General features: G+C 40.5%; 3 protein-coding genes across 5 annotated transcripts in view; 2 read left to right on the top strand and 1 right to left on the bottom strand.

The window, feature by feature from the left end:
* LOC115432946 (unconventional myosin-XIX-like) overlaps positions 1–2,559 on the bottom strand; it is an 84,855-nt gene extending 82,296 nt beyond the window's left edge. The window contains 1 exon segment of the mRNA XM_030154056.1: positions 2,344–2,559. Coding sequence (XP_030009916.1) covers positions 2,344–2,397 — 54 coding nt within the window. The 5' untranslated portion in view covers positions 2,398–2,559.
* A 280-nt stretch (positions 2,560–2,839) lies between these two features.
* LOC115432937 (phosphatidylinositol-glycan biosynthesis class W protein-like) lies at positions 2,840–6,956 on the top strand. Its single transcript, XM_030154046.1, has 2 exons — positions 2,840–2,969; positions 4,703–6,956. The coding sequence occupies exon 2, from the start codon at positions 4,706–4,708 to the stop codon at positions 6,176–6,178; it is 1,473 nt and encodes a 490-aa protein (XP_030009906.1). The 5' UTR covers positions 2,840–2,969; positions 4,703–4,705; the 3' UTR covers positions 6,179–6,956.
* A 1,150-nt stretch (positions 6,957–8,106) lies between these two features.
* On the top strand, positions 8,107–21,152 carry ggnbp2 (gametogenetin binding protein 2). 3 transcript variants are annotated; one of them, XM_030154633.1, is made up of 14 exons: positions 8,107–8,251; positions 9,031–9,157; positions 10,871–10,951; positions 12,577–12,830; positions 14,048–14,146; positions 15,360–15,473; positions 15,590–15,799; positions 16,557–16,731; positions 16,820–17,002; positions 17,168–17,297; positions 17,377–17,503; positions 18,041–18,191; positions 18,275–18,490; positions 20,431–21,152. In XM_030154633.1, exons 2-14 carry the CDS (start codon positions 9,065–9,067, stop codon positions 20,659–20,661), a joined length of 2,064 nt encoding a protein of 687 aa, XP_030010493.1. In that variant the 5' UTR covers positions 8,107–8,251; positions 9,031–9,064; the 3' UTR covers positions 20,662–21,152. The 3 variants fall into 3 exon arrangements, with proteins under 3 accessions (XP_030010493.1, XP_030010491.1, XP_030010490.1); XM_030154631.1 differs by having other exon boundaries at positions 16,820–17,008; positions 17,377–17,502; positions 18,043–18,191; XM_030154630.1 differs by having other exon boundaries at positions 16,820–17,009; positions 17,163–17,297; positions 17,377–17,502; positions 18,043–18,191.
* Positions 21,153–22,679: the final 1,527 nt, after the last annotated feature.

Genomic DNA, 22,679 nt, shown 5'->3' with positions numbered 1-22,679 from the left:
GTCTATGGCACAGGTGTCCAACAGACGACCTGTGGACCAAAACAGGACACCAAAGGGTCCAATCAGGCCCATGGATGAATTTATGAAATGAAACAAGGACACTGAAGATATCATTTTAGTTCAGGTTCCACCTTCATATGATCTAAAGTGGATCAGAACCAGTAAAATAATAACACAATAACATATAAATAATGACAAATACAAACTTTTCTCTTTGTTTTAGTATAAAAAAGTTAAATTACATAAAAAAATTAACATTACAAACTATCAAAAAATGTTAATAATCTGAACAAATATAATAAACCAGTGTAATTGGACCAATATTCAGTCTGTTATTAAATGTTGTGTGTATTTGTAGATCCACTGTATCTGTATGTTACAATAAATATGTGTAAATGATAAACTGAGGATGAATACTGGTCCAATTACACTGATTTATATTAAGAAACTCCAGGTTGTTCATGTTATTGACATTTTTAAGGAAACTTTACAGCTGTAAATATTTCCACAATGTAATTTGACTTGTTTCTCTGTTCTTATTGGACTGGTTCTGATCCACTACAGACCAGATTGGGTTGAATGTGGAACCTGAACGCCACTGACTTCCACGTCTCTGGTCAATGCGTGATGGACCTCAGTCCCAAACATGAATCAGCTTTATCCTCCCACATGGTCTGGACCGGAAACCTGGACTGTCAACACCAGGGGGATTAAAAGTGTGCACAGCGTCCAGGTAGATTCATCTCATTACATCATTAGCCTGGCTGCTGGTAAACAGTCCTAATGCAATTAATCTAATACTGAAGCTCGTTAAACAGCATCACTACCTAAACACATGAACATTCTGCACCTCCGTACTGTATTTGAATGAGGACACTGAAGCATCACATCAACTTTAAAACCAAACAATGAAAACCAACATCTAACAGTTGGACTTTACCTGTTGTCTGTTCCAGCTTTTCCTGATTTTTATACACAAATAAAATCAGTCCAAATTCAACCAATGGTATTAATAATAACTGTTCAATAAGACATGAAATTATGAAATTTATTGAAAAATCTAAAGTTTTCTTGCAAGAGGAACCAAAACCAAGAGATGCTTGTCTGTTTGAGGATATAACAGTTTAAAATAAATGGAAATTAGTCCAGTTTTAATCCTATTTTTTGAAGGAAAAAACCCTGATTTATTCTATTATTAACGACCTGTGACAAAAAGGAGGACATTTATCTCATAATTTCTTTTTTTAATATAATTGCGGCAGTAAAGTATGAATGTGACTGGTCTTGGTGAAGATGTGTTTGTGGATTTCACCGTAAAAAGCTGAGTATAAATACTGTTCATAGGGACTGGACACATTAATGTGGATCAGAAACAACATGTGATCAATGGGAGCTTTAGTGCAAAAACTGAAAACATCTACCCTCATATTTAATGGTGTAATTTTACAATAAAACTGAAATGATGTCAATTTTCCAGGTATTTATTTATATATACACACATATATATATATATATATATATATATATATATATATATATATATATATATATATATATATATATATATAAATATATATATATATATATATATATATATTTTTTTTTTTTTTTTTTTTTTTTTTTTTTTTAATTACGTGGACAGTATTCATATTGTAATATATTTTAAACAGAAACAGAAACAACAAAACTCACTGTGGCATTTTAAACAGCAAACTCATAAAATACATATTAAAAGTATTAATAAAACACACATTAAAACTATTATTACAAGTATTATTAACACATATGTGAATGTGAGCAGTCATCACCGTATGTAACCGTTTTATAAATTCAGTTTTCATTTTGATTTTATTTTCCAGATATAAGTTAGTTTTATTCTAATCTATCTTTGTTTCTTTTCATAAATTTGCTTGAATGTTTATTTTATTGAACTGAAGTAAAAACCTGAACTTCTTCTTCAGTTATGAACAATTTTAGGATTAAAATACATATGATTATTTGGATTCCAAACACTGAACGGACACATTAGAGACATAGTATAAGTTCAATTTAAAGTCATTGATTCTATTTTCTCTCAGATTCACCTTTAGATCCGCGTCCAGGTGACTTTATTCAGTTTGGTTTAATTCACTGTCGGCTGGTTTTTTCCAGGTGGTGCACTAACTACAAACAATACGGTATCTGATATTTAGTCCCAAACTTTACACTAAAGACCCAGCCGGGAAAACCGGAATCCGTGCCTGATTTTAACGGGACTCCGCCGGTTGTTCCGCCTGTCATGGACTCATATAATTGAAAACACCCGCCCCAGGGTCCACATTTGGCGGACGGTCCGGTACTCACCGTTCCCCTCTGGTGTCCCGCTTTAACGGTGCGTCGGTCCTCCACAGAATTCATCGGTTTAACGGTAACCTCGGTATTTGACAGACGAAAGAATAAACCAAAGACGGACTACAGTCACAAATCTGTCCGGTATGAGTTCAGTCTGCCGTCACGAAGTGGACATATTCCTTCACGGTCCAACATTCCTCAAGGACACAACTTTCCACAGTCTCCTCCTTTTCCCACCGTCCTGAACTCCTCACACTACAGCGCTATTCCCGCCCTCTTTTTGAGGCTTCACGGACCCCATACAGTATCGGCGAGCATGAACAACGAAGCGAATTTACCTGCTTATAATAATAAATTCTGCTCATAATATCGATAATATAACTTTATTCCATTTTAATACTCAAAAATGACTCGTGCTTATTGAATTTGTGTGTCCAAACTCTGAAACGATTCACTGAAGTCCGTCAAGATCGGAGAGCTTCAGAAAATCCGAGTGGTCCTGAACTCGACAGGACCCGGAAGTAAGTCAGTGACGCTCTCTGACAGAAACATGGGTTCATGCAGTTCATAGAAATGTTGTTAAACAGGTCTTTTTTATCAACCTGTACTTCTTTCACACAGCTAACACATACCCTCTGGTAAGTACTAAGAACAAGACTCACTTCTGTCAATGTAAGTTGTTAATATTACAGCCGTTTAGACAGGTTATTGAACGCTAGCCTCGGTCTTAGTGTTAGCATTAGCATTAGCATCTGCACAAATATGAAGTGGGTGTGTTTGTACGGGCTGGTTTAATGAAGAGCAGTTTATAAGGTGTTTTGGCAGTGATTTTGGTTAATTATATAATAACCTTAAACTAAAACTGTGCATGAAAATCTTAACAGGTAAACAATAAAATATAGAGATAAGATAATCCCTTTATTGTCCCACAGTGGGGAAATGAGCATTTTGCATCAGCAGGGCAGTAAAGAGCAGAATAATACACTCACAGGAAACGGTAAAAAAAAAAAAAAAAAAAAAAGACATAAAACACTTAAAAAATAAACAATAAATATGAAATACAAAATCTCAGTCAATTATATACAGCATGCATAAGAGGCATGGGTATAATGAGTGGAAATGACAGATGCACCAATGATCAAACTCTGCTTATAATACTGTTATTTTCTGTTCATTTATTCAACATTCATTATTTATCCCCCTTTTTTAATTAAACTTGTTCTTTAGCAAGTTTCTCCAAAGTTTTGCACACAGATACAGAAATGACACAAATTATATAATACTCTTTTTTTTATTCCAGAACATATGACTTTGTTGCAGGAGGATCCATAAACCCACTAAACCTGCACCACAGTCCAACACACACTTAGGGAAAGTGTAAACGCATGAATAGATTATTGACTCTAACAACAATGAATGTCACCAAAGCAAATGGAAACAAAGATGAACTAACCTCCCGAACCACACAGCACCATCCACTTTACCTCCAGTGCCTGTAAATACTAATGTGTTCTGTGTCACAGTGCTATTGTCTTTTATAATTGTTTGATGCTGCTTTAATACTTTTATGCTGCTTTTATCTTAGACTTTTATTCTGATTGTATCTTTTATTCTTTTATAGTTGTGCTCTGTCAGACCTCTGCATAATAACTCCAATGTACCTGAATGTGTACAAATGCCAAATAAAACTATCTTTATTCTTTATTTCTACATCTTTATCTTTACTAACAGTAGTGTCCACTTCTGAATGAACTGTCTGATTTCATATGTTTTTGTTGTTTTTTATTCAATTTTTTTTATTTGATTTTGTAGTGGAGAATTTACATGTTTTACATTCACATACAAATATAACATTTTACAGTGTTATTTTTCTATGTTACTTTTCTTTTCAGAGAAGAATAAAACACTCTATCTGTATATTTATTTTCTTGTGTATATCTCCAGTGCCTTCACTTCTTGTTTTCTTAAACCTTTTTTTTTTCAACAGAACAGTAATAAGAATAAGTAAAAGGCAATAAAAACAACAGTAACATTATAGTATCCAACCAACAGTGGGTGTCATGTTTTGTTCTTTTTTCTTATTGATAAAGTCTGTCCATAGTTTCCATTATTCCTCAGATTTGTCTTGTTTGAGTCTCAATGTAAATGTGAGTTTCTCCTTCTGGGACATTTCTTTACCCAGTTCTATCCAGTCTTCTAATATGGGTCATTTGTCACTCCTCCATTTTCTAGTGGTCACTTTCTCTCAAACACCCAGCATAGTATTCAACAGATATTTTATACTTTCTGGTTGTTTGCCAAAGAACATCGTCTCAAATGTCTCCTGGAATCCTTGTCCCGGTCAGTTTCATATATTTTCTGGTGTTTGCAGGTCATGTCTCAGCGGGACCTGAAGGAGGCGTTTGTCAGTAACCTCAATGGGACGAGTCTGGGGGAGGTGGCCCTGGGTTCGTTCCTGGCCCCAGTGTGTGTCATCAACAGAGGCCTGCTTCTGCTTCTGCTTCACTGGGCCTCGGGGACTCTTCCGCTGCCTCGTCCACTGCTTTCACACCTTCTTTTCGACTACTCGGTTCTGATTCTCCCCCTCGTCTTGTCATGCACTGTCCTGAGCGACGTCCTCCACCTCGTCGTCATAACCTTAACCTTGGTTCCTGCTTGTGTCGTCTGGTTCATCCACCGCAGAAGCCGTCGTCCTTCTGCTGTCGCCGCCTTCCTTCGCAGTCATGTCCAGTTTGACCAGGTTCCCTTCGTCACCGTCTTCAGGGTGTTTGTAAATGTGAAGACGGCCATCAGCATCCTGGCCGTGGACTTCAGCGTCTTCCCGAGGAGATATGCCAAAACGGAAACCTACGGGACCGGTGTCATGGACTTTGGCGTCGGAGCTTTTGTTTTTGCCAATGCTCTGGTCTGTCCCGAAGCGAGGGGGAAGACTGCATCCGGATCCAAGGTGAAGCTCATCTCACAGCAGCTGATGTCGGTCTGGCCTCTGGTCGCCCTTGGTCTGGGACGGGTCCTAAGCGTCAAAATGACTGGATACCAGGAGCATGTGACTGAATACGGCGTCCACTGGAACTTCTTCTTCACGTTGGCCGTGGTCAGAGTTGTTTCGTCGGTGCTTTTGGCTGTTTTGCCTCTGAATCAGTCTGTGGTTTTCGCTCTTCTGATCGGTGGCATTTATCAGTTCATTCTGGAAACAACGGGGCTCAAAGAGTTCATCCTTCACAACGGCAACAGAGAAGTCGACTTCATTCACGCCAACAAAGAGGGTTTGTTCTCTGTGGTGGGATACGTGGCCCTCTACCTGGTCGGAGTCCAGGTTGGACTCTACGTGATGCAGCGCAGGTCCAGCGTCCAACAGTGGATCCAAACGCTTCTGAACCTGTTGTTTGGGAGTTTTGTTCTTTATGCTGTTTTATGCATATTTCAGACATTTGTGGAACCAGTGTCTCGACGTTTAGGGAACTTGTCCTTCTGTCTGTGGAGCGTGGCCCAGTCCCTGTTCTTCCTGTCCTGCCTGGGTTTAGCTGACATGCTTCTACTTTTCTCCAAAACACTGTCAGGTTTCCACCTCCTGCCCTCGTCGTGGAGTTTGTATCAAAAACAGTCTGAGTCTGTGTGCGACAGAAGGAGACACGTGGATGGACTGTGTCTTCTTCAGGCCGTCAACAGGAATCAGCTGCTGTTTTTCTTAATTGCAAATGTGATGACGGGTTTAACCAACTCTGTCGTGGACACACTCAGCTGTGGTCAGTTATTCTCTGTGTGTATTTTACTTTTATACATGTTCATCAACTGTTTTATAATATATGTTTTACATGTTTATGGAATTACTGTAAAATTCTGGTGAAAGTGCCTCGAAAATCCCAAAGTCACAGGTTTTATCAGTGTAGTTCAAAGATGTTTGACATTTGAATAAAGTCCACAGGCTGGATTAACACTGTCAACTGAGTTAAATGCTCAGAGTTTATTTGCATTTCTGCAGCACTTTCATAAAATGAAGAACATTAAAGGTTTGTTCTAAATAATGAGCTGCTCTTTTTTCTTTAGTGACTTTAATTTTAATATCCTTGAGAATTTTTTTTTTTTGTAGTGTCCAGTCCAGTGACTGTAGTTCCAGTCAGTCTTTTATTGTGATACTGAACAGCGGTCCAAACTGCTGTCCCAGTTCCCAACTGTCCCCCTGTCCCAACAGATTTGTGTTCATCCAAACTGATCATTTCCACATTTTGATCCAATATTGATCCCAGTTGTAGTTTAACATCAGAGCTAAAGCCCTATGTTTCATTTCGGATCCATTTATGATGAGAGCAGCATGTTTTGAACATTTGAATAAACTCAATAAAATATGTAATTTTCAGTCCCTGTGTCACGCAGCAGGAATTTCAGTATTTTTACCCTTAAATGTTCTTTGTGTCAGTGGTACCATGTGTCATGTGACAGTACTTACTCAGACGTATTCATACATGTATTAAACAGATTGAGTTTGAACACAGACAATATTGGACAAGACGTGTCCCCGTATCACGACTGGATCTGGACCATGTGCTTTTTTATGGAGTCGCAAACTATAAATGTCTTTACTGTATGACTCAATAAATTAAATATTCAAATGGAGATCATTTATTATTTGAAAGTCTGTGATCAGCTGATCATACACACATTACAGCTAAATATCTAACCATGAAATTTAAGGCGTTTCATTTGATTTTCCTAAAAACTGGGGAAACAAAGTATAAATAACATTTTTTGCAAACATTGTTGATGCATATAAAGGATTTGACTTGTCCTTAATGCTTACCCTGAATAAACCTGAACAAATGGCTGCACAGCAAACATATACATGGTTAATTAATATTTTATGGATAATTATATTTAAGGACGTTTGTTGAGAATATGTGGACAGTATTAGGCACACACAGGTGAGTTTAGAACAGGGGTCTCAAAGTCATCTTCTTTCAGGTTCCACATTCAGCCTGATTTGATCTCCAGTGGGCCAGACCAATAAGATAATAGCATAAGAACCTATAAATAATGACAACTCCAACTTTTTGTCTGTGTTTTAGTGCAACCCCCCCATTACATTATGAAAATACGTACATTTAGAAACTATCCAAACAAAAAAGATATGAATAACCTGAAAAAAACTGAAATTTTTTAAGAAAAATAAGGGCAATATTAAAAATATTATGGCTCAATTTATCATTTTTATATGTGCATTATGGATCAAATCTACAAAGACACTAAGCACTTAATAGGCAGAAAATTGTGCTTAATTTTCTTTACATATTTCAGGTTGTTCATAAATGTTAAGGTTATTTACATTTTATTGTTACAGGATAGTTTGTAAATGTAAATATTTTCATAAATTAGTGTTATTTTTTTTGCACTAAAACAAAGACAAAATTTTGAAGTTGTCATTATTTATAGATATAATGTAATTTTTTTTCCCACATCAAACCCAGGAGAAAATGTGGAGTCATTATTTTTTGTATGTGTGTTTTCGCATGTTTGAGAGCCCTGGTTTAGAAGGAATGTGATGAATGTATTTGAGTTTAGTTTACAGTGACTGTTCCCAAAGTACAAAGGAAGGACAGGGATGATAAAAGAAAATAAGATTTAGAAATGTTTCTTATTTCTTTATTTCAGTCCTAAGAAGATGAAGGAAAAGAATAATAAACTGTCAATAAACAAAAGGCCTTATTCTCTCTTTATATTCTGCCTTTCCATACTCTGTTTCCTCTGGTGGACGGAGCCGCTCCTCCGCCTGCAGCGCCCCCTGGAGGCGTGGCCTCCTCCGGTCGCTCTACGTGTTGCTACGTCCCGAGGCCAAAGGTCAGAATAGTGATGAAGATTCCGCCACCGCCGCCGATTCACTGTCGCACTTCTTTAGTTTTGTTTTAATCGGATATTTCAGACGCAGGTGAGGGTGAACACATAAACAGACTGTTGTCATGAATGTCTCGAATTTGTTCGTGAACGTGTTTCGGTTTATGCGTTGAAACCGGGGAAGAAGCGGGTGGAAGTAGCTCCGGTCTCCCGGTCCAACTCCAGATTAGCCTGCTAACGGGGCTATGTAGGACAACAATGCTAAGCACTAAGTTAGCCAACTTTATAGGCATTGTCAGGGCGGGGATCAAATCAGCAATTTATCAAATTTATCAAAGTAACATGAACATCGATGTATGATGAAGGTTGACAATGTTAATTTGATAAAATATACAGTAAAATACTCCTATATTTACCCGGTTTTGTATTTGTACTGACAGTTGAAAGTAGCTAGCAGGTTAGCATTAGCAGCCTAGCCGCCGGTTACTGGTGTCAGGATTTTACGCTGCTCCACAGATAAGACACTAACCTGATTTGACTGTATTTACAACTTAAATGGGTTCATGTAAAAGTATATAGATGCTAATTTAAATTATGTTATTTATATTCGACTGTTTAACTTTCCAAAGCGCCTGTTTCTCAGTTAGCAGGTGAAATCTGGGTCAACATAAATCTGTAGGAGTTACCTTGACCTGTGTTCTTCAGACACTGTTAGCTGTGCTTAAATGTTGGTGTTTTAATAGATTATACTGTAATTTATTCTGTCAGATCATCTCTTTGTAGTGACTGGGTGGTATTATCGCAGTGAGCCGCAGGAGGCTAACGTTATCCTGGTGTAGCCTGAGCTAATGTCAGCTGTGTGTGAACCTGCAGGAGATCTGATCCACAACCGAAACTGGAAGGAGTCATGGCTCAGCTGGTCGCGGTCTGCAGGGAGGGGGAGGAGGATTACCCGTTCCTCGTCAGACAGATCCCCCTGTACATCGACGACACTTTAACGGTGAGACTTCCCATATGTTTGACTGCAAGGAGAGTGTGTCAGTGGAGGCTAAAGCGGCTGTTAGCAGGCCCAGCAGTCCTGTCATCTGAGGCTGAGTTCATACTAAACACTTTATGAATAAAGACCAGACTCTGGATAAAGGAAGAGACTAATCTGACACTGAAATGAGACGTTCATATTCAGAAAATGCCCATCACATGTAGAACAGTGTGCTGCAGACATTGTTATCAGCAGTGAAGTCTGTTCAGTAAAACTGTCCCATTTTAGATTCATGTGTCCACAACATTAATGTGTCAGCCTTAGTTCTGTTTAAGGGTTAGAGTCGTATTTTAATCTACAGCAGAGGTTTTCCTCCATACAGGTGTAAGACACAGCCACCTCCGGCTCTAATGGAAGTTATTTCTTATTATGTTTATTATAGACCCATAACAGACAGGATCTGTGCTTGATGGGGTCTTTATGGAAAACAGTTTTTCCTAACGAGTTCTGCACTCTGTAAAACTCTGTCATTTGTGACTACATCCATGACCTTAGAGTACCACAGGATTGAGATAATCAGTAAATCTGCTTTGTAATATGTTCCCATATATGATAAAGTAACAGTAAACCCATTCACCATACTGTTTCACTGTCCGCTTCATGAGTTATGTCATAATCAGAACTCCTAGAACAGGCTGATGGTAAAGGGCTTGGTCCAGTTGTTGGCATGTACACATGATGACGATGGAACCATCCCCAGCTCATGCGGATCCAGGTAAAAACATGTACCACGTAGAGCAATGCATCATGGTTCAGGAGGTCATACATATAAAGCTTCACCGTCCGCAGAGAATGACTGTGACCAGTCCCAGAGGATGTTAAAGCTTCTGTGGAACTCACAAACATGGACTATTTTTATTTTAACTCCTAAAGGAACACATTTCCATCAGTTTGTCAATATTCAGATTTTTGAAATGTTCAAAATCAATATAATTTGGAAATGTGTGGATTTTCATGAATGAGATGAAACACTTTTAACCCTTAAGGACCCAAACATCCACCAGTGACCTAAACCATCTACTGATGGAACTGTTTAATACCTGTTGATCCACTAATACAGGGGTTCTCCAACTTTTTACAGTGGAGTACCCCCTGAAATAGACTTTTTATCCAAGTACCCCCAACTCTCATTAAGCATTTTTTATTGGAAAAAAATGAGTCCTATGTATAGGAAATACAGGATTTACATGGAAAAAATACAAAATGCAGAGGATAATGTATAATAAATGGTTATCAATCACTTAAGAAATGTTAAATATAGAGAAAAAACTATTTTGGAACTGACACAAAAGTACCACTGGGTCTTTATGTGTTAATGTGAAAATGTTAAAAAATTTGCAGTTAAAGCTGAAATAACGTGCAGCTTCTCAAATGTATAACTGAATCTAAAGACAGATGAGGCTGATGTGGAGCAGTAGTGTCAGTAATTCCACCCATCAGTCATGTCTTTAAGCATAAGGCAGAAGAACACGCTTCCATTCCAGCTCTCATGTCCCAGTGGAATCCATGTAAACATCAAACATAGCTCTGATGGGTTCATTCAAACGACTCTTAAAACCACAGCAATTATTTATAGAAACATGATCAACAGTTCTCCAGGAGACGGTGTTATTTTGAGCCTGACTGAACTGACTCCCTCACAGACCAACGTTGTTGTTTTCCTCTCATTTTCAGATGGTGATGGAGTTTCCTGATAGTGTTGTAGATGTTGACAACCAGGACGTCAACGCCTCCCACTGGAAACAGTTCTCTGAGGTCAGTGGATCAGCCTGGACTCTGTTGGTCCTTAACTACAGATGCATAGTCATTGTTTTTACAACTGATACCGATAGCCTCCTGCTTCTCCTAAACCATACTGATCCCAAACCCCAATAGTTCCCATTGTTACCTCCACCAAGGAGGTAATGTTTTTGTCAGCATTGGTGTGTTTGTCTGTCTGTTTGTCTGTCTGTTTGTGTCCAAGATAACTCAAAAAGTTATGGATGGATTTGGATGAAAATTTCAGGAAATGTTGATACTGGCACAAGGAACAAATGATTAAATTTTGGTGTTGATCAGGGGTGGGGGGGCACGGGGGCCCACTGATCTGCCTTGGCGGAGGCCTGTGCTGTCTTTTCTAGAAAAGCACTCGTAGAGCGCAGACCTCCGCCAAGGCAGATCAGTGGGCCCCCGTGGCCCCCCACCCCCGATCAACACCAAAATGTAATCATTTGTTCCTTGTGCCAGTATCAACATTTCCTGAAATTTTCATCCAAGTCCAGGGCACTGACCTGCCTTGGCGGAGGCCTGCGCTCTCTGAGTGCTTCTAGTTCCAGTTGTTTTCTTCTTCTTTCCGGTCAGTGTTAAACTCCGTTAATAGTCCAATAAAGGCTTCTACAGAACCTAAAGCCTCTGTCTGCTTCAAATGGACAATAGTCCAAGGGTTTTCAGTTCTATTTATGTCACAGACAGAATTTGGTGATGATTGACTGCTGTTTTCACACATTCAGCTCCGTTCAGCTTTGTCTCTATAATGTGTCCCAATGAAGAGGACAAGGCTGAACGTGGACAACAGCCATTGAACTGGGGGTGGGATTTAGCAGATGTGAAAGTGGGTGTAGCTACAGATGTCCACACCTACTTTGGTGCTGATTGGTCACTGTTCTGGGGCGTTAAGCTACTATCAGCTGTTTGGACGTTCAGTGTTTTCGAATGTCCCTGTTCTTCTACTGATGTTGGAACAAAACTGACAAAACAACCACTGGGCCTGGATCTGGACCTTTATCTGTGTCTGACAGCTGTAGCAACAATCAACAAATCTGACTGTATATGAGGTGACTAAAAAAAAATATATTTGAGTGGTTTGTATGGATGCTTTGTGTTATTGTAAAAATATATAGAAAAAACTGTGTTAAAACAAAGGAAGCGGAATTAATTGAATTATTGGTTTGTAAAAAGAGGGTGGAGTCTACAAGTTATACTTCTTCTCACTCTTTTTTGAGTACTGAAAAATGTAGTTTGACTATGTTGTATGGCTGTGTGTTATCTGATGATTGTATGTGCTCCAAATAAAACTAAACTAACAGAGGAAGGAACTGAAAACCCTTTGACTGACAAACAATGGACTGACCCACACCTGCTGCTGCTTCTTCTTGGTTTGTATGGTGGTTGCCAAGGCAACAATATGTACAGGTGAAATGCACCAAATCTAATCATTTTAGATGTAATATTATGGGCTGTATTTATCAGTGAAAACTTTAATTATCTGAATGACTTCATTTTTTTTTTCAGTATGGTACTGATAATTATCGGTGCTGATGGTTCTTGTGCGTCCCTATCTTTGACGTGTGGTCCATCTGCTGAGTCTGTAGTTGATGGTATCGTGGTTGTTTTTTCTTCAGTATCACTCCAAGTTGAAGCAGCAGGACCTGAATGTGGCCCTGATGGTGACGTCCAGGGAGGTGTACGCTGCCTTATCCCAGCTGGTGCCGTGCGTCGGCTGCAGACGGAGCGTCGAACGTCTCTTTTCTCATTTAGTGGAATCGGGGAATCCGGCTCTGGAGCCACTGAGCATCAAACCCACCGGGCTGCTGTCGGTCACCAAGGCCTGTTTGGCAGACGTCAAGAAGCTCTACAGCCTCTTCTACATCCACGGGTACGACTCAGACTCTAAGAGCACACACACACACACACACACAGGGATGGCAGGTTACAACTGTATCCAGAGAAAGACGCAAAATTAGAGGTTTTACTGACTGAATGCAAACACCAGTGTTAAAGTCAGAACAAAGAGAAGAAACACCTATGAATATGACGTGAAAATGGTGGGTTTTAATCCTGATGATAATGTGTCGATAAACTGATCCGAGTTCCACTGAAGACATACTGTTTTTTCTAAACAGAAAAGCAATAATTCATCATGTCTTTATATTCATTAGAAAATCACAAACAAGTCAAACACGATAATCAGAGGTTTTATGCTGTTGTTTTTTTTTTTTGTCACATTAACCCTCTAGTATCTGGGTGAGCAGATTATGCACTCACACTATTTATTTATCCACACATGTTGTTTTTCACAGTTTGTTTTTGGCCTGAATTCAACAGTTCTTCATTTTCTCATGATTGTTTAAATTCTGATCCATCCACAAAATTTCTACACTAACACCCTTCTACCCAGTGAGTACAAAATACACACTGACACATTTAACATTTGACCTAGAACCAAAAATAATAATAATATGAACGAATGTTGGTGTCAATCACTGACGTATGCAACTTAATTTTATTTGTAGAGCCTAATATCACGACAGTCACCTCACGGGACTTTACAGAATTTATTGAATTGATAAAAAACACAATGAAAATAAGCAAACAGTCCAATAATTAGTCAGTTAACAGAGACATAGGACAGAATGAAAAAAAAAAAAGAATTAATCCAATTTTTGTGTAGTAGATTGAAGGAAAAAAAAGTCTTTTTTTTTTTTTGCATTGCCGTTACAAACATGGCATTAAAATATGACAGTTATTGAGTATTTGGTATTTTTGTTTGTGGATCAAGTTGATGAAATACAAAAATATGTAAAAGGTTAAAAACAAACTGTATGAAACACATTGTGACATCATTATGACACTGGGCATATTATGGGCTGTAGGTGTTTAAAGGACATCTGATACCAGAGGGTTACAGTACTGACCACATGAGAGACGTGGAAGCAGGTTTAAAGTCTGGTAATGAAGTGAACACATTTCTACAATCCACTGGTATAACCAGAACTAACCAGAACTAACTGTAACTGATGGATGTGTGAGATGGTGCAGATACTTTTGTTCTCAATACCGTCTGTATTTTTTGTCCTGTGTGTTTTTCAACAGGTCAAAACTGAATGACATGATCGATGCCATTCCAAAAAGCAAAAAGAACAAACGGTGCCAGTTACACTCCTTAGACACACACAAGCCCAAACCTCTGGGGTGAGTCCACACCTGGGTCAGACCTGTTCTGTTGGTCTACCATTCTCTTTTCCTGGAGGTCAGAGGTCATGACAGGGTTTGTACAGGTGCTTGAATATCGATGTTGTGTTTTCAAAGTCTGAAAAGGGCTTCAGTTTTAGTTGAAGTGCTTGAAAGTGCTTAAATTCTAACTCTGTGATGTGATTCATTTATTTATTTTTAATATTAACTCCGTCAGGTTAGATGTCCAGCCAAAGCTACTTACACAGAAGTGATATGTTTAGAAAAATAAAAACTTTATGTCAGAAAATAAAACTCCCGGGTCTTCTCAGGTCGACCCCAGGTACATTTTAATCTGAATCAGTAGTCGCTTTTCCATTGGGTATCTGTGCAAAACTTTACCCATATTTACTAAATGTCGAAAAAATAAAGGGCATAATTTCGGTTTTTCCATTAAATCACAAATGCGATGATTTTGTTATTTATTATCGCGAGATGATACGAGAAGTCATTCCATAAACATGACGACGAACACAAATATGGTGTTGATTTACAGATATATTCATTATTATTATATATTACCCCTCTATTTCCTACTAAATTCTTAAATGATTTGGTTTCCTGGTGTGTCCACACATAACCACACGTTTCTTTTTAAACTCTTCTTCTCTTGTTGTAACGTCCATCAACATCTGTTTTTTTTTTTTATTATTCACGTGACTAGTTGTGGAAAAAGGTCTTTCCATTGCAGTTTTGCGTGATATACCAATTTCACTATGCTCAAAAACCACCTCTTGTCAGTGCTTAAAACTTTTAATCGAAAGACAAGAGTTTGGTGAAATTGTCGTTTTTCCATTAGGTAAATTTTTATGCCCAAGTTATATTCACACAATTTGAGGATCAATAGAAAAGAGACTAGTGACTTGGTGTGAGAGTGTCTGAAGAAGACCAAGTGGATTCCCTTTTTTTATTTGGATAAAAGTTTGTGTTTTGCTATCTTGAAACATAATTTTAGATGTTTATAGTATAATACAATGAACATCATTATGGTAGTTATGGATTTGACCCCAGTGATAAGAGGCTGTGGTGGAAAAATGTGAAAAAGACCCTTAAAAGTGTTTGAATTGGACCTTGAACTCTGTGTCGAACCCTGTCATGATGAATTGTTGTGTGTTCAGTCATGTCCTGGTGGTTTGCGCTGCCGTGGTGCTCACTGGTGTGTGTTTGTCGTTAGTGGGAGCTGGATGGATGTGTGGGAGCTGATGTCACAGGAGTGCAGAGACGAGGTGGTCCTTATCGACAGCGCCTGTCTCCTGGAGACGCTGGAGACGTACCTGCGAAAACACAGGTACCATCAGCCGGACACTGCTGTGATTACAACAGAGAATGTGTTCAGATGAGTTCAGGTTTGGTGTAAAAGCTGAAGTTGGTCTGTTTTTGGTCTTGTTTTGATGGCGCCTGCAGGTTTTGCACGGACTGTAAGAATAAAGTGCTGAGGGCGTACAACATCCTGGTGGGGGAGTTGGACTGCACTAAAGAGAAGGGCTACTGCGCCGCCTTGTACGAAGGCCTGTGCTGTTGTCCACATGAACGCCACATACACGTCTGCTGTGAAACCGACTTCATCGCTCACCTTCTGGGCAGAGCAGAGCCAGAGTTCGCAGGAGGTTATGAGTACGTAGCACTGAACATGACCGTAAAGAGGCCCGTTCAATCAGAGTCAGTTCATCCACATGTACATGGCATCCAGAAATAAGGAAATGGCAAAACCCTAAAGGCCCCAGGGTGTAAAAAAGAACAGAGAATAGAATAGAATAGAATAGAACAGAGTATAGACTACTATCAGTTCATCCACATGTACATGGCATCCAGAAAAGGGAAATGACAAAACCCTAAAGGGTTAGGGAACTGAATATAGGTTAGGATAGGATAGAATAGAACTATAAACATAGAATAGAACTATAAACAGTATAGAACTATAAACAGGGGCTTGAGGAGACAATGAATAGACAATAAAGGTGGAACAGTGAAGTTAAACAGATGACATATTGAGTTAAAGTGACATGTGCAATATGTAGTAAAGTGACAAAAAGGACGGACGGTTGGATGGATGGACAACATGTCAGGTTGATAGATGGATAATTAACACAATAAGGGAAAACTGGACAAACATTAGAATCAAAATTAGTAAAGACACAAAATAAGCAGCAAAATTAATGAAAAATGAACAAAACAGGCAAGAAAATGGACAGAAATAAACAAGTTGCACTACTAATGAAAAGAAGCAAAGAATAGATGAACAACAAACCCATTCCATCCATCATTCTGTCAGTGAATTACATGTCCAAGCGCACAACCTTCTGTGTTCACAAAGACCTGAACGGGTCACTCCACCTGTTCATTCATCAGTTTGATCATTTTCATTTGAAAGACGGCGAGAACGTCACGCCAAAACCATGGACATCGCCCAGGAGGAGGTCCTGACCTGTCTGGGGATTCACCTGTACGAACGTCTGCACCGGATCTGGCAGAAGCTCCGAGCAGAGGAGCAGACCTGGCAGATCCTCTTCCACCTGGGCGTAGACGCGCTCCGGAAAAGCTTCGAGGTAAAGTCCCGTTCGTTCGTTGGGTCTGTGAGGTTGTTCATTATGGATGTGTCCCATGTAGACCCCGTCTCTGGTCTGATGGTCGTAGATGGCGGTGGAGAAAATGCAGGGGATCAGCCGGCTGGAGCAGTTTGTGGAGGAGTTGTCTGAGGAGGAGAGAGCCAAAGAGCTGAAACAGGAGAAGAAGAGGCAGAAGAAGAAGAACCGACGCAAAAACAAGTGTGGCTACGATGTGTCCGAGCAGGAGGCGCAAGAAAAGGACCAGGACCAGGACCAGGTGAAGGTCCCTGAAATAAAACACAGACACGCCTCCTGGCTCTGTCAGACGGGTGGATCTGGGGCGGATCTGGGGTAGATCTGGGGGTGGATCTGGGTTGACCTTTGCTTTTGTGTTTAATGTGTGGTTGATGTGGTTTTAATGTGTGGTTGGTCCCAGGGGCCTCTGGAGTCCGTGGGGTCCGGCTGTAAGGCCTGTGGAGGCCATGACGAGGAGGAGCCCAGCTGTGAAGAGCGAATCGCTGCCAGTGAAACCTCGTCCTGCCGTTGCCCAGATGACACCAAACCAGGTACGCCCCACCACCCCACAGATGTTTAGGAGTCATGACCTCTGGACCAAAGCCAGTAACCGTCGGCGCCGTTCTCCAGATTTATCTCCTCACAGCAATGGCAGTGACTGCGGCTACTCATCGAGCATGGAGGGCAGCGAGACGGGGTCCGGAGAAGGGTCAGACATCGCCTGCTCTGAGGGAATCTGTAACCATGACGACGCAGGTCAGAAACTGATTCAGACCCACAACGTCCTGGGAGTCTATTGGTCGTTTAATGAAGGTGGTGATCATGTTTGAACCAAACCACAGTAGAAGTTCAACTAGATCTGACGGATGGACATGAATAAATGAATTCATAACATCAGAATTAGAATACTTTATTCATCCTGGGGGGAAATTATGGGATGTTACAGTCGCTCCATTCAAGAAGAACAAGAAGGAGCAGGAAAGAAATGATCAACACAACAGAAAAAAACAAAAAAATATATATAAAAAAACACTTTATAAGACACACAATTGGAATAACAGTTTGTACAATATGTACTAGACAATATATGATCAATAAATCTCCATAGTCTGTGTGTAATTGTACTGATGGGGTTATCAGGTTGAGTTCAACAGTCTGATGGTGTCACTGTGGTTGTTTTCAGTGGATCAGACTCTGGTGGACTCTGTGTGTTGTCTTCTTTATGGTCTTGGATGTTCTATCATGTGCCGTCTTCAGTGTTTTTTTCAGTATGTTGGTGTTGTTTCCATTGTGAAGGCGGCAGCGCTCATCCCCATCACTGTGCAGACGATAAGGAGGAGGACGGGACCGACAGCTGCGTGGACTGTTGGACTCACTCAGAACCCAACACTCAGTGTAAGAGTAAAAAGAAGAAGAGGAAGGGCAAAGGCTTGTGCACAGACCAGGTGAGAGTGCAGACCACAGGACTCACATCAGCCCGCGGCGCTGAACACCACTGATGATTAAAGTCTGCACATGTTGCATTCAGGGCCCAAAGGCGGAAGGCTGCACATCAGACGGGGCGTCGCCTCCGGGCCTCAGTCGACCTCTGCTGCATCCGTGTCGAACCAAAGAACTCTTCTCCTCCTTGTGCGGAGACGCATTCACGAACGTGGCCCTCCGGTTACCGTGGGCAACGCATCAGGACAACCTCAACTTCGGCGCCAGGCCCCCGGACGCCAAAATAAGTCTGGAGGAACTTCTGGTCAGTGACAGAGTGAACACATGGGTCTGTTTAGTCAATAATGTGAGTGTACGAGTGTTGAGCATCTAAGGAGGCTTTAAGGTGGTCCAACATGTGACCTTGAACCTCCTGGAAATGGACAGATGACACATTACACTGTACCTGGGGTCCATTCACAGATCTGCTTTAATCAATGTCAGTGGTTTCGATCCAAGTATCACTAATACTTAGTCATATGATGAATCACTGGCGGCTGTGGTTCCTGGTCCTTTGAACCCAGGGCTGTTCAAAAGATTTGAGTTCAGGTTCCACATCCAGACCAACATGAAAATAGTAACAGGTGGTTCCAGGCACAACAAACCGCGCCCCTCGCATGTATGGTAGGGTATTATGTCATGGATCTAGCTGATGTCATCATGTCTGCTGATGTCATTATGTCATCATGTGTGTGCTGATGTCATCATAGACACATTTCTCCCATTATAAGTAAATGGGGGGAAAAAAGATTTTAGAAAATTCATAAAAAATGTGAACTTTGACCTACTTTTTCAAAATGTAATCACATCTATTCTGGGTCACTTAATCTATAAACCCAATTAGGTCTGAATTCAACCAGTAGTTCTGCTGTTAAAGTACAAACAAACAAACTGAACCAAAAGCAATAGCCTTTGCCTCCCCTTCAGGGGGCAGGGCAATGAAATATGAATAAAGACACTAAAGTTTGGCTGAATCCCAGTTCACCCCTTGGCCCCTCCCCCTCCATTTTGCGCAGTCACATAAAGGGGTATGGGTGTCCCGATTCTCGATGAGTCAGAGGGGAGGGGCTAAGGGGGAGGGCTGTTTGACCCTCCAAACACAGGGGTCTGAGAAATCAGCCATAATTCAGTTCTACTCATTGGTCAGATGGAGGTAAACACAGCAAAAAGAGCAGCAGTGAAGAAACACACAAATGGACAGATTTACTTCAGAAACAACTGAATCGTTTGATCGTCCGTTTAATGCTGTTTCAGTGTGTTATAGATCACATTTGTGCAGTTTGTGGTTGATAGTGGTAAACAGATGTCCAAAGCCCATGAAACAGAGACGGTTCCAGCTGCTGATGACATGGAGAATTCTGTCCCAAACAAAGTTAGATCATCTGTTTATAGTGACATCGATGACTGATGATGATGGAACAGGTCTGGAAGGGTTGGACCATTTTAGAGAGGAATGAGTACACCACTACCCCTTAGAACTGGGGTTAAAGGGGAAGGGGCAAGGAGAGAATTGGGATTGGGCCTTTCTCTGTTTCTGCAAGAAAGGAAAAGTGCAAAGACGCTTTGGCGGTGAGTGCTGGACAAGTGTGGTACAACATGCACGAATACACAACAGCATAAAAACGACCACATCTAGAACCTGTGGATCCACACAGGTCAACACACTAGTTTTTCATAAATTTCAGGTGTTTCATGATCATTTAGATTATTTGCACTTTTTGTAAACTTTTTCATCATGAAATTAACTTTTTTCTCCCTAAAACAAATAAATCGAAAAATTTGGAATTGTAGCCTGAAATTTCTGCACATAAATCAGTGTAATTTTACCAATATTCAACCTCAGTGTATCATTAATACATGTTCATTCTAATGTACAGATACAGTGGATCTACAAATACACAAAACATGTAATAACAGACTGAATATTGGAACTGTTACACTGATTATATTCAGACAGTTCAGGTTGGTCTGATTTTATTTTAAAGGATAGTTTGTAAAATTTTTAATGCAATGTTACTTTTTTACACTAAAACAAAGAACAGTTTGAATGTGGAACCTGAACTAAACTGGTTTGAACATAATTTCTTGTTCATTTCTTCAGTGTCATTTTTGGACCCATGGGCCAAATTGGACCATCTGGCGGCCTGGTTTGGCCCATGGGCCGTATGTTTGCCACCTGTGTCCTAACCCATCTGTTTCCTCCAGGATGACTCTGAGGCAATGTCGGACGAGGAGAACTGTTTGACCCAGGATGAGATCCAGGCCTTTATAGACCGGAACCAGTCCTTTTACGACAACCGCCACCGGTACCGACAGCACCTGAAGGAGAAGTTCACCGACTACTGCCGCGCCACTGAGACCACCACGCCCTCCTGCAGCCAGCGGAGGGTGCCCGTCTGCAGTGGCAAGTGGTTCGCCACCGCCAGCGTCAACTAGACACAGCGACGCCATTGTCTGGAAACACAAAAAAGAAAAGAAAAAAGATAAATCTGAAGTACAGTCGCTGTCTCGTTGAATCATTTCTCCTAAAAGTAAATGTGATTCTCACTTTTCGGTCATTTTTTGTTCTCTTTTGCACTTGTACACAACACGTTTCCACGTTATTTGCGTCTCACATGGAACCGTTGGACCATGCCTCCGGCCGTCTGTCGGTTCATGGGTAGAATCACGGTGGAGTCAGTAATCGCGCTTTGCAAACTGTGACTTTAGGGATATGTTTAGGAGTCTTATTTTTGTCTTTTTTTATTTAGGTTCTTTCGGTGATACTTCAGTGTAGTGGTAAAGGTTGTTCTGATAAATGTACAGAAATTCTAAATATAAAGATTTTACAGAGAATAAACATCCATTTGTAACAGGGACTTGGGTGTGATGTTAAGAGCGCAATGTGCAAATTTTACTAAATAAAGAATATTTATTAATATGCATCAGATGTTTGTCATGTGTTTATTGTATCATTGTTTTGAAGAGTCTTCAGATGGTTCCGTCTCACATTAAAGCTGCAGCAGGCTTTCGTCACATATTTTTCATCAAATCTGTCAAACCTCAGTCTTAGTGCCATCCACCATAAACAAACCATGTGTTTACAGAGCTGGGAGGTAACTGGGGCATCTTCGGAATTTTGCCACGACATGCACTGTGGCAAGCGGAGGCTCACCTGGCAGCGGCATTGACACCATATTTCATTTTCATTTCATTTATGCATTTGGTAGATGCTTTTTTCCAAAGCGACTTATGGGGGAAAACCAAAATAAAAAAATTAAAAACGATAAAATAAAATACAAGAATAGATTAAAGACAAAGCAGCTGTACAATTAAAAACTGTCGTACAGAAGAATAAAAAAGCTAAATGACAGACTAAAATACAAGAATAGATTAAGAAGACATAAAAATAGCTGTTCAATTAAATAAAATAACAGAATAAACATAATAATAGATTTAAACTGGAATGTTTGAAAGTGCCAGGACAGGAGGTGCTCTTGGAAGAGCTGGGTCTTCAGGAGCTTCTTGAAGCTAGGCAGGGATGCCCCTGTTTTCATAGTGCTTGGTAGATCATTCCACCACCGTGGAACGACCCATGAAAAGAGCCTGGATTGTTTTGTGCAAGGTTTCAGGACTACCAGACAGCATTCCCTAGATGAGCGGAGTGGTTGTGGGGCATCATAAACTTTTATCAGCGCACCTAAGTAGGTAGGAGCAGACCCATTGAGAATTTTGTAGGCTAGCATTAATGATTTGAATATGATGTGGGCAGCTATGGGTAGCCAGTGTAACTCAGTGAGAAAGGGGGCGACGTGCCCTTTTAGGCTGATTGAAGGACAGACGCGCCGCCACATTCTGGTCTAACTGTAGTGGTTTGACAACACAGGCTGGAAGGCCTGTTAGAAGAGTATTGCAGTAATCCAGGCAGGAGATAACCATGGTCTGGACCAGGAGCTGGGTGGTCAGTTCAGTTTGGTATGGCCTGATCTTTCTTATATTGAATAGTGTAAAGCGACATGGTCGGGTGACAGAGGCAATGTGATCTGTGAAGGTCAACTGATTATCAATCAAGACTCCCAAGTTTGTTGCTACTTTGGTAGGAGCCAGAGATAAGGAGTCAGTTTTGATGGATATGTCATGCTGTATGGCTGGCTTAGCTGGGAAGACCAGCAGTTCAGTTTTGGACAGGTTTAGCTGAAGGTGATGGGCTTTCATCCATGCAGATATGTCAGAGACAATCTGAGATTCCCATATGTTATATGGATGAAACAAACATGACATGGAAATGGCTGAAACGCGGAAACTGTTGGAAGGAAGCAGAGGTCTGCCTGGCAGTGGCAGTCTGCAACAAACACGACGCGGAAATGGCTGGAGCTCCTCTTCCCTCCAGCCGTTTCCGCATTTCAGCCGTTATTGGTTCAGCCCTATTCAGCCATACTGGTGTGTGTGAATGGGTAAATGTGAGGCTTTGCAAA

This window comes from Sphaeramia orbicularis, chromosome 14, assembly GCF_902148855.1.
Source record: "Sphaeramia orbicularis chromosome 14, fSphaOr1.1, whole genome shotgun sequence".
NCBI classification, from domain to species: domain Eukaryota; kingdom Metazoa; phylum Chordata; class Actinopteri; order Kurtiformes; family Apogonidae; genus Sphaeramia; species Sphaeramia orbicularis.
The sequence above is the reverse complement of the archived record's forward strand: the minus strand, read 5'-3'. Positions and strand labels throughout refer to the sequence as shown.